We start from the raw sequence: 12,780 nt of genomic DNA, 5'->3' as shown, positions 1-12,780 counted from the left end.
AGCGTCGAACGGTCAACGGCCTATCCTCGTTTTGCATTTTCCCGCGTCCGTCCATTCCGCATCCTCGACGAGCACCAGGGGGATCTCTCCCTGTCGGAGGTTTGACCTCCGCGAGCGCGAGCGCGAGGAAACACGTGGCCCTCTCCGCCTTCCCGCCTTCCCGTCTCTTTGCACCGCCGCCGCTCCGCGCCGTCCCCGATGGATATCGCGGAATCGTCACGGACGATAAATCCGTTTCTCGCGTTTTACGTTTTAAACGTTCCCCGGGCGCGGAGGAGCCCGTAATTGCGCCGCGCGAGAACCTCTGCGGATCTAATCGGTTCCCGGGCTTCTTGCGCAGTTCGTTAACTATTATGAGTCGTTAAGTGAATCCCTGACGTTTTAAAAATACCACTCTCTCTTGCGTTCGCGCGCGGACGCGCACGTCTGCTTTTCCGTCTGTCTGTGTACCTGAGAGAGCGCGCAAAATAAAGTATCTGCTCGAAACAACGATTGTGGGACGAGGAACTTACTCTTTACTGTTTACTCTATCGTGCATTACCTGCATGGCATAAATAACACGAGATGCACGTCCTGTGAAACACGTCGGCGTTCGTGCATTAATCGTCGAATCGGCCTCTCTTTTTCAGGAATCCTTCCTCGTTATGCACGACTTCGCTTCACGTAATCTTCCAATAACGTCGTTTCGCAATTGCGATAAATTTTCGCGGTGATTTATGGATGCTGGACGTAATATGCGCGCAATGTAATCACTCGAGTCTGTGTACCTCGTGTAATCAATAAAAAATACATTGATAAGTATAATTTGTACAAAAACATTTTTACAAAAATTGTAAATTGGATATCTCATCGTTAACCTTAGAGCTACTGTAGGATTGAATTTTTACTCGGGTGCATTAGCAATTCAAGTTTAGTTTTATAATTTTTGTTAATAAAATTTCGATAGTTTAAAATAATGTCGAAAATAGTTTAATATTATTTTAATACCTTGCAATCTATAAAGCAAAAAAGATTATATAAAACAAGTTCTTACACTGAAAGAAAAAATTACTAAATTTTAATAAATAATTGTTTGGATAATCGCAACTAAATATTTACTAAATGTAAATAAATATTTATTTAATACAAGAACCACTAATTTAACTACCATTTTTCGATTGAGCAAATATTTATGTACCATAAGTAAATATTTTAATGCGACTATTCAAAGAAATATTTATGGAAATTTTGTAATTTTTTTCTCGATGTAAAAGTACAAAAATGTTCTTACTTATGTGAGAAAATTTTTACTTAAACTAGTATTAATTAGCATAATTGTCCAAAATGGTCGAAAAAATTCATGTATCACTCTAATGTTAATATATTTTTAATAACGAAAATACATGTATTTCTCTTTTTCTTTCCATAATATTTGGGAGAAAAATTATTTTACGTCATCAGAAGTATCTTATCTGTTTCTATGCAACGCGTTTAGAAAATATTAGTCACGTTTAATGCGGGACACCGTTACCAATAATCTCCTACAATCCTATGGCGAAAGATCGTACTTTCATCATATCTAAAAAAAAAGAAAAAAAACGAGAACTTATAACGGTGTCCATTCGTACAGAATGAGAGATGGCTGCGCCGAAATATCCGGTTGCTTTTTCCAATTAAAAGACCATTCGGTGTTCTATGAACTACATTCCCGTGCGCGACGCGGGTCGGACGATAAATCCACTAAAGACGGTTAAATATTTAATTGTCCCTCGAGGAATCGCCACGTTTTACCGAAGGAGGTCCGGCCGACGGCGATACAGGAACGTCGGTCCCGAGACCCTCTTCTTCGTCGACCCGTCCGTCTGTCCGTCCGTTCGCCCGCCCGCCTTTCCGTTCCCCCCGCATCTCCCTCCCAATCCTGTGCCACCCACCGTGGCTTTCTCCGATCCCTGACATCCCGGCGTGTTCCACTTCCATTAGATAATCGCCGAGGGTCCCGGTTAGGAATAAACCTTCCAGCCAAAAAAGGGAAAAAACGAGGCGCACAATCACGAGCGTGTTCGTTCCTTCTCGAATGAAACTCCGGCCCTTGCTGTTTCTTTCGCGAGAAGAGGAGAGGAATAAGCGATACGAGAAAATAAAAGCCGAAGCAAACGGTTTTCGTCGAGACATCGCTATTCTGTCGAGGGAAAAGACGAGAGAGTGTTTTAAAGGGGCAGCCTCCGTCGTCCTTCTGTCACCTGAGCGCAACATGCGGGTACGCAAGAAAAATCGAACTGCGCGTATGTTTTTATGAAAGCGACAGGCCGGGATATTCAGTTCCCAAAAAGACTGTTCGAACAGGCCGTTCACGCATACCTTTTACGCACGTATTATAATATTATCTATTTTAATCCTACTTTAATCCTCTTGAGAGAAACTACTAGGTCCAAGAATTTCTAAATTATAAACGTTGCTCGCAACGGTAATGCCGCAAAACTCGTTAAAAGTCATTAAAACGATAACGACCCATTAAAAAGATGACGACGCTTATAGACGTATTCTTCTCGTTTACCTCGTCGATGCCCTTAAAAGATTTTTATATGCAGATACGAGATACCACTTTTTCAAAGCAACACTCAAATCTACAGCGGGCGAATCTTACACGCACGCGAGCATAATCCTTTAATTACTCACGATCCTCCGCGCTCCCTTCTCGCCTGTCCGCTCGGCGAGCGTTCCATAAAGGTTCCCTTAGAGTTCTCCCTAATCTCTCTCGGCTAAGAGACTCCTTGACTCTGAGGCTAACAGGTAATTACAACGGGTGAAGGGGAGAGCGAAAGAGAAAGAGAGAGAGGGAGAGAGTGATCGTTACGGGCGCGTTGATATTTATGTCCGCGGAAGTACATGAAGCGGGATATATAGGAGCACCTAACGTTTACGGAACATGGCCAACTCTCAAATTCGTCGGATCAATTCACTCAGGTGAAATTATAAGGAGTCGGAAGCCAAGCAAGCCTATTAAGCAACGCGGAGAATTCTCGAATCCGGCAAAGCTTCGCGACTAAGGCCGGAGCGTAGGGAGAAAGTTTCGTAAAGCGAGACTTTATTACCGGCAATTATTTTCGCGGAATATAGGTATGACTATTGTTGAAGACGCAGAAAGGAAAGAAACGTTTATTTCCATTTTAGGACAAGCTCTTAAAAGCCAGCAAGGAAATAAAAGCGTACATAAATGAAGAATTAAAGTGTCGATCGCATAACAAGAGTGAATTGCTAGAAGCGTATAATACACACGCGTGTAAAAACATCATGTAATATTAAAATTAATTGAAAATTAATTAAAATCACGAATCTGCAAAGAGCGTTCAAGAAATATCAAATATAAATGTCATATACTAAGAAAAATGGTCTTGCAAGTACAGCCACAATTTTTTGGCTGCAACAAGTTAAGGTAGATAAATAATTAGCAAATATCGTGATATCGCATACGTTTGTCACATACTTAACCAATCTAAGTAATAGAAACAGAATTTATATTTGAACTGTTTATGAAATGTAGAAAGAAAATTTTTCTACGGCGCCTATTCATATTAAGACCAATCATACTGTATTATAATTAGCAACGAGACCTAAATTTTCTTGAAGGATTGCTAAAATGTTGCTGCTACAAATTCTATACGTTACAAACAATATTTTAGCAAATACAAAAAAATAGTGATAAATTTTCGTTGTGACATCTAAACATCTACTTACGTCAACAAAACATCTTTTTAAGTGTATAAATAAAATATAATGAAATATGTAAGATTATTACAAATGTAGTGACAAAATCTAAAAAAAAAAATGTATGAGAAATGATCTGTATTTTAATATAGCTTTTGCGCATAAGATTACAACTGCAGCGATGTAGTAGTTATAATACTTTCTAAATCGGAATCAGCATGCATTATTCACTGAAAGACAGTCAGTTTCAGTGACATGCTTATAGCTAAATGGATCAGTGATATATACACTGTCTTTCAGTGGCAGTATTTTTTAATCAGAATCACTGAAATCAGTGAATAATCACTGATGATCACAGTTACGTGGAACTGCAAATCAGTAAAATTTCACTGATTCAAATTTAGAGAGTACGACTGAAATTATACGATTTATTCGTGCATAAGAAGAATGTCGGCCAATTGCGGAGGAGAAATCCTACGTGCACGAGCATTCCGACCGAAATCCGGCTACGACCCAGTGGGATCCACCCTCGAGAACGATGGCGACAACGGCGGCACCTAATAAGCATCAACCACCCACGCGGGTCCTTCCTCATTCAAAGCGAGCGTGCAGAAGCTCTCTCTCTCTCTTTCTCTCCTTCTCGGAAAGATTATATGCCCGAGAAATTACATACATTTTTAATGGCCACGCATGGCTGTTCGCCGGCACCGGTCCCTTCGACTTTACGGCCCGGGAAATGTGTTCGGACGAGAGGAGCGGGGAGGTGCAAGGGGAAAACAGTGCGGCACGAGGAAAAGGGCCGCAGAGAAGCCCGCGCGAAGGAACCTTCCGTGACGCCCGCTATACGTCCGTAATTTATCTTCTACCGTCGCCGCCGCCACCTCGTCTGTTCTTCTTCTTCTCCTGTGACTTGGCGCGCGGCGTAATCTTCCAGCGGACCGGCAAATGTTCTCATTACCGTGAAAAGCCGTGCGGCGCGGCGCGGCGCGCCCGCCAGACGATGCACGATAACGCGTCAACCTTCCGTTCGAGAACGAAGGCAACCCGTCGCTCAGATGGAAAATCACGCGAGATGGAGAACGACGTTTCCACGGCGAAGAATCTCGCGCGAATCGCGCGCTCAGCGCTTTCGCGTCCTTCAATCCGTTCGATCGGCTATCGGCGCGTTATTCAAGAGATCGAGAAAAAAATATATCGAGAATTCGTCTTAATTTTATGTTTTACGATCGCGTAAAAGGATATACGTACGCACGGTTATATTCTTTACTTTTGATACGTATCGGCGCACTATTAACGAATATGTGCGATACGATAAAATGGAACATTAACCGTAGATCCTGTTAGAATGTGTTGATTAACGAGCTTTTTACTGCCGTTTGCGGGCACTATCTTGTCTCGGGAGACCGTCGCAATCAGAACCTAACAGTAAACGCTTCCGCGTGACCAGGCTGAGATAAAATCCGGGCCATTCCAGATAACGGCGGCGACGGTGTTGGATATCGCGGGAGAAAATCACGAAAGAGAGGGTGTTACGGGACGTTCATATCGATAGCACCCCGAGCCTAGCACACGGGCAATTAGTTGATAAAACCACCCGCGGATTGCTGCTTTTTAAGTACTCGTGTATAGGGGATACTCGAGGAAACGCGAAGGAGCATACGACGACTCCGTGTAAATATAGAAACGGCGGCTTCTTTAATTTATTATGTTTATCTCACGAAACGCGACTTGTATTAAAATAAAAAAGATGAAGTGCGCCGCGAAGAAATAAAGTATCTTCTCGGGGCAATTTTTGTGGCTTATAGTGATATATACGTGCGTGTCAAAAATATATTTTTGCTGGAAAAAATACTGTTATTACACACGGTGTTTCCTGTAAATCAATCATTTAGGGATCACCTATGTTTATTTTAATGGATGGCGTAAAGAAATAAATTCCACTGTACGTCATGAACTGCATTGTATTAATGAAAATATGCCATTTTATTTAAAAAATATGTTAATAATCTTGAAATCTCGAAAAACATTAAGTACGAAATGTACTATCATAATATTTGCCCCTTCAAAGCAAACAATCTTATTTTTTTATTTTTTTGTATCATTAAAGCAACAGAGATATTTTAAATAATTGAGTTAGAAGATACATTCTACACAGATATTGTGTTAATATTTACGCGAAATAAAGTACATTCCTAAATATTTCTCTATTCTCTATTTATTATATCACTTGGAAATATCGACAATTCCGTGAAACGTAGAAAAACTTTAGTTTCAACTTTGTTGTAACTCGGAATATAACTGGAACAATGTTGAGGAATTGTGCAACTATACGCGCATACTGTATATGCACACTGCAGCACATGCATATTGCAACGCAGAAAAAGTAGGTTCACAATCGTCGACGCGAGTAGCGAAAGAGTTAACAAGAATCGCTTCAAACATATGAATATTCAAGCAGGTTGATTAATGTTACCGTCGATAACCACCGAGCGCATACACGTACTCAACGATGAAAGTGAGTAATCACTGACACTAAATCCGCGCGCGGCTGACATTTCTTAAGTGATTATGAGCGGTAACCATCCTGAGTAAAGCGTCGAAATATATCATCCTGTGAGAAATCAACATTTGTAATTTTCGTAATTTCCTCGTAAACAGTTATGCGCATTAACCCCGAGAACTGTACCAGTTAAATATAGTCACGCAATCAGCTTCGGACCGTACGTGGATTTCACACGTACGTCTGCTCCCTCATGCATTTTTCAAGCCTCAAGCCGCAAAATTATAGTCGACCGCTTCATTCTTGAACTTGGTAACTTGCAGCTTGTGTACAGCTTGAATTATAGTAGCGTAGAAAATTGTGCTAATATAAATAAGTGATGTTATTACTATGCTGCTAATTTTACGTTTAAACAAGCACGGGAAAATCTAGCGATATAATCATGTGAAAAATTGATCGCGACTTTCCCCGGCAATTTTTAAATACGTAAGATGAAAAATATGGGGAAGGATGAAAATGACGAAACGGATGGAGGAGGATAGTGTGCACGCCGAGTGACAGTGGCGCGTGCGTGCGTGTGCGTTTGCAAGGGGTCGCCTTTAATAATGTATCATAATATCACCTCGTTTCTCCCCGACTCTCCGCGTATATACGCGACACGTTACGACCGTCTCACCCCGTATATTACGGTTTACACGTGCCTCCGCGTCGTTTTTTACGTGCCCGCGCGAATTACCGTCGTATACGCGACGGGATCCCGGCTGTCGCACTTTTTCACGAGCCACGACTGTTTTTCGGCTGTGACTGCGGCGGGCGCGCAAGGAATTAGATATCCGACACACTCTGTCAGACTATCAAAGCACTCGAAGCCGTACGCCGTTACTTTCCAATTGCCTAACGACTCGGCTTAGTAAAATCTGTGAAGAAATAGTCATCCTAATGCACACCGTATACATTAATGCTCATGAATGTTTAACCTACGATGATGGACGATACATAAAGAATGCGCTTTTACGGCTCGTCTTCAAAGCCTTCGCATCGTTCGCGTATCACTCACGCTCGGCTTAAAAAATTGGTTGCTTTAGATTTTATAGCTCTCCCTTCGCTGCACCTTTCAAAGCCAAGATCATTTTCTCGGCACTTACATCCTCGCGTTCGCGTATGGCGTACGAATTAACAGATTTCTGGCGCAAAGTCGTCGTTAATATTTGCCGAGCTAATATTTGTCTCGTTAACCAACGGCGGCGTAGCGACGATAATGGTAATTGATAAGGGTAAAGCGTTTGCCCGGATTAACACATTAAGCGCCGTCGCTGTCGGCCGCGATATTCACCAGTACACCTGAAATTTCGCTGCTTCCTAACGTGTCGTTTGCATATAGTTTAAATTTGCTGATATGGGTCTGACTGATTTAATTCATTTCTTCAACAATGTAAATTACGACAATGTGTAAAAGTGCTTCTCTTGTTTCATCTTTCGAAAAACATTCCGAGAGGAATTTGATCTCGATTTCTTTCAGACATTGGATGCTCTATAATTCGCGTCAGATTCCAGAATAGAATGCAATTTATAATTTTGTACACATCACTGCGCACATGTCGATGTATCAATAGGAAAGAATTGCCGAATGCGCAAGTTATTTTTTATTATAAGATCGTCTAAAAATAGACTTAAGAGGATTTCATAAACGATGCTGAGTATTTATTCCGCAATTTGATTTATGTTTTAGAGTTAAATCTATTCGAGATTAAATCTCACATATAAATTCGTCGAAGGACACGTAGGCGAGACAAACGAAAATATTATCAGTCGCCGCTCGTTACATCAGCGTCGGTCCTTCGGGGACTGCGGTGACCCACATTCGTATCCGAATTCAACGTCTCTCGCTTCTCTTGCGACGGCGCCACACCGCCGTTTCAGAAAGTTCGACTTTAGAAGCCGAAATTCATTAAAATGCTAATGCGCGAACGAGAGAAACGAATTTCGCTCGGTAGCCCCCGACCATCGAAAGGGACTTTTCCCGAGGGCATCGGGGACAAGAGGGACTGGGACCATCGCGCGCGGAGAGGGACGGAAGGGTAGGAACTGAGAGGTAGATAACCAAATTAGCCGATACTCTGATTTATTAGCGGCGTCCCTAAACTCCGGCGGGCGGATCTCACTCGCGTTGCAGCGCCCTCGAATATTGAGTTATTCCGCATATTATAAATGTATGACATATAGCTAACTCATCACAGATTGACCCTCTCAGTTCCCGGACAGTGTTAATCGCTGACTGGAAATAGTTCTCAAGTGTTAGCTACTTTAGTTTTAATCGAGTAAATATTATACAGCATGACTAAATCCCTGCTTAAAAGTTTAATGGAAAATCCTTTCTATTTCACAGTTCAGTTTGTTAATATAAATTAACAACTATTAGTACTGGAGTATTTGGATATATTAAACAAAAGAATGGCATATCCAATGAAATTACTTTAAAAAAATAACCAATTAAAAAATTGTCTACGATCAACTGATTCGCGTTAAAAATAAATCGTTTTATATGATCATTCTCTAATATCCACCTTTCTATCGGAGGTACAATGTAATCCTTTCGCTCTCTTTTTTTTCTTTTCTTACGAGAGAACGTCATATATACGGAACGCCGGAAGCATTTTCAGAGCAGGCGGCTGCAGGAAATTCCGCTGCGGCGGCAAAACTCGTCCACGCGGTTCCTTTCGCATCGCGAAATTTATCGTTAGCGGCGATCGACGAAGGTAATAGCCCGTGAACTACCCAATTTCGTGTGACCTTCGATAGACGTTTCCATCCCCGGCGAGATGGCGCGGCCGAAAGGAGCGAAGGGAAAAGGAAGGCGGGCGGGTAAGGAGGGTGGCCCGCGCTATGGCATCCCTCGGGTTTCCACCCCCCTGGCCACGGTAGTCGGCAACCCCTACGGATAGATGGAATTGGATCGGAGGGGTAGAACCGCTCGTGGAAGAGGGTGGACAAGCTCACCCCCGTCCTCGGCGTACGCGGCGTGGGAGATATAAGCCTGTGTGTTGCCTCGTACCTGCTCTCCCTCTCCCCAGAGGAATATGTTATTAGGCCTTCAGGATTATGTACTTCTCGATAGGAAGGAACGCGATAGGCGCGAGGGTGAACCGTTGTGGAAGAGAGATGCGGAAATCAACGAGGAATCGGAGGAACGAGAGGGAAGTCTTGTCGAAAGATAGCACGGGGTCGAAAAAAGGAGGAAGAGCAAAAAGAGAAGGAGAGGAGCCATTTTAATGTCTCCCCCTTTTCCCCCTCTCGACCTGAAAAGTTAAACCTGACGGGCTAAAATCCGATGATGCGATATACTTGTGCAAGGCGAATATCGGAGGAGACGAAATTGCGTATCGCATTATCGTTTGAAGAACTACAGTTAAAAGGATGGATATTATACGGACCATGTATAAATATTTTCTTGAAATTTCTCTTTCAAACTGTGCCATCACATGCGAAATAATGGTAGTTGAGAATTCGGTCGTGATCCGTGAAGCATTTAAATGAAAAATGTGCAAGACATCGCAGACACGTTGTGAAGCCACTTGCACAAATATTTCTTTCTAATAAATCAGAATATTTGATTAAGATGACGGTTCCAATTATCCGATTAAACCGATGATCATTAATTCATATAACATTTAACGATTAAATATTTAAAAAAGTTGTTCACGTCAATATAAGTACATATTATATCTTTAAAAAAATATTATATATATTCGATAAACTAATTGTGAATTGCGGAAGAATATTTAAAAATGTTTATGTATAAATCTCGAGTTTTTTATGGGTTTTCAGCATGATTAAAGTACATTTATATATGTTGAAGTAACGTTAACGTACGCTTTCAATATAATATTGTATATTTAATTTAATAAATAAAATCGGCTAAGAGTATCATAATTTCAAGGAATTATTAAAGAAGTATTTAGAGAGTTTGTAACAGAGATTATTAAAGGTAACTTTCCGTTTTCTCCCCTAAGTATCAACGATTGATTTCTTGTTGCAATAATTACAAAAAGATTAAAGAATATAAAAAAATGTTCTGTAATTTTATTAACAAATGTATGTCTGGAAAAACATTTAATATTGCAAATTTAACTCACAATTAGGACTGGACGTCTAATTGGGACCATCATCTTATCACTCTTTTTCTTACACCGTGGGTATAATGCGCAATGAAAACGCTCTCCGAAGAAGATAAGACACATGTCAGTGGACGGCGAAGAAACGATGGTGAGCGCACGTGAATACACACGTGAATCACTCGGCGACGGAGAGGAAGAAGGGGGAGGAAAAGAAGGAGAGAAGAACGAGGTGCAGAGAGAGAAAGAGCCACGGATAAATGGCCGAGTAGGCAAACGAGGGACCGAGCGGCCGAAGCGAGCGGGCAAGGCCAGTGACATGTCAAAGCGCGAACAGCTGTTGGGCTCGCCGCGAGAGAGCGAGAGAACTCGCTGCCGCGCGCGCGGAGCGGGAGAGTGCCCGGCGAGGAAACGAGAGGGTAAACGAGAGAAAAAGAGTTACGATCCACGCGGCCGAGGACGCACCCGCTCGATGTGCGTAGCTGGTTGCCTCTTCTCTCCCCCGAAGCAACGACTCGCAAGTAATTTAAGAGCATGTCGCGCTGTTGCAATGGCTTCTCGTTGTACCTTGTAGATGCACTTAGCGCGAGCAGCGAGCACAGCATTCTAATTTAACGCGTACACGCGGCCGCGAGATCAAGGTGGGGCTCTGATCCGCGACTGTTTTATCGCTTTCGACATCGAATGATCAATTGGGAAATTAATCTACTATAAGGCGATAATTGCGCTGAATAGCGATCGCGCGATCGATATTTCATGTTTTGTTAACGTTTGTTAAAAAGCACACTGCGATTAATAATACTGTGGTGTCATGCGTTATTCGTGACTCCGTTCGAGATACACGTAATTTTATAATAGAAAAATCGTAATTTTTCAAGAGACTTTATTATGTGCTCTTTCTTCCCGCGCGAAAGAGTATATTCAATGATAGAGAAACCAATGAAACTATAAAATACACAAATTGCAGTGGCAATTTTTTTGGAGCCTACTGCTAACGAAATTGTCAATTGTCATTACTTATATCTTTTTCTCGCGCTGAGAAAAAAATTTGTTGAAAAATTAAAATATTTAGTTTGATGCGTTCAAATAAACATTGGATTGATTCAACAGTTATTTGTGCAAAAAAGATGGTTTATTCATGCCAACCATTAACAATTTTTAATAAAAAATTAAGTAAATCAACTCATCGTTGAACGTATTAGATAAAATATTTAAGGTTTTCCACAAATGTTTTTTCATAGTGCAATGTATGCAATTATAATATTGTTTATTAGTGCCACAGATATATTTGAATTTTCTTTAATGATACTGCATAGGTTACTTCTCCTTATTTTAGAAATTTGTCAACTTTGTGTAAAGAGAGATTGTTGATTTCCCTTAACAGAATCAATTTTAAATGTTTTATCCGCGATAATCTCCAACAAATAAAGCACGTAAATTCGATTTGGATCGTCGCGATTGCATCGCGTTCACGCAACACCGTTCTCCGTGCAGTTACGCGTATTTCGCACATCGCGCGTGCAGAGTTATATTTATCTAATTCTCTAGTACCCGCGATAGCGGACCCCTCTCGGAGAAGGCGCGCTCTTTCTCGAAGGCGAGCGTTTAGGGGAGCGCGGGGCGAGGAATCGGCATCGAGAGTTTCCCAGTGTGTCACGCGTTCTCTTCTGCGCACCGACGCCTTCGACGAAGAATCGCAAAGACGAAGACGAAGACACGACGACGATGATGACGACGAAGACAAGAGGACCACGACGACCAACGGCCACTGCGCAGTTTCGCGACTGGAACGCGGCCGGTTCGCATCGTTAGTCGCGCGGATACACGCGTCGGCGTGCAGGTGCAGCCTCCGGGGAATTACGCGCATATACGCATGTTAGGTGCTTTGAACCCCGGGCCAGCGTCGCCTTTGTCACAGGCGGACTGAGCCAGTGGTTTCTCCGCAGGGGGTAAGAGAGGATTTGACGCATAGCCCTCGCGCTTCGTTATAAATAGAGAGTGGATTTCACGCGCGAGGCGAATTCGGAAGCTCGCTCGCTTCTAACACTGCGCCATGCGCCTCATCAACCTCGTTTGTCCTCATACAACTTTTGACGCAAAAACATCGTGTGCACTTTATATCGCGCAACAAGCTAAAAGAGACGCTTTTGGAGTCTAAAAATGAAAATAAAGATTTCTCAAATGGAGATGGTGCGGAGACTATTTCGGGGAATTAAACTCAAACAGGTTGGGATTTGAAATATTAAGATAGAATTTTAACTTCTGTGTGTAGAAAAGAAAATTAAGTATCAAACATGTAATAGGCATAGTTCTACATAATTTATGTGCTTGCTTTATTAACATAAAAATTAATACATAATAAAAATTCAAGACCGTGATTATTTGTATACAAGTTAAATAGAAAAATTTAGATTTTTAATACATTTTTACGTACAATTTCTAATTTATTCGAACTGCGTGCCATTACTTTTGGTTTCAAGTACA

General features: G+C 41.8%; 1 protein-coding gene and 1 long non-coding RNA gene across 5 annotated transcripts in view; one reads left to right on the top strand and one right to left on the bottom strand.

The window, feature by feature from the left end:
- The window catches only part of LOC105204055 (MAP/microtubule affinity-regulating kinase 3), a 282,108-nt gene that overhangs the window by 184,260 nt on the left and 85,068 nt on the right, over window positions 1–12,780 (top strand). Inside the window, exon 1 of one of the 4 annotated variants that reach the window (XM_039458940.1) lies at window positions 11,637–12,522. The exons of 1 other annotated variant lie outside the window; for it this stretch is intronic. In XM_039458940.1, coding sequence (XP_039314874.1) covers window positions 12,457–12,522 — 66 coding nt within the window. In that variant the 5' untranslated portion in view covers window positions 11,637–12,456. Of the gene's footprint in view, window positions 1–11,636; window positions 12,523–12,780 lie in introns of those variants that run through there. 2 more of the 4 variants (XM_039458939.1, XM_039458943.1) reach the window with 2 other exon arrangements.
- The window catches only part of LOC120359801, a 90,528-nt gene that overhangs the window by 46,632 nt on the left and 31,116 nt on the right, over window positions 1–12,780 (bottom strand). The gene's annotated exons all lie outside the window — the stretch shown is intronic.

Source organism: Solenopsis invicta, chromosome 16, assembly GCF_016802725.1.
Source record: "Solenopsis invicta isolate M01_SB chromosome 16, UNIL_Sinv_3.0, whole genome shotgun sequence".
Taxonomy (NCBI): domain Eukaryota; kingdom Metazoa; phylum Arthropoda; class Insecta; order Hymenoptera; family Formicidae; genus Solenopsis; species Solenopsis invicta.
Note: the sequence above shows the minus strand (reverse complement) of the source record. Positions and strands in the feature narration are given on the sequence as shown.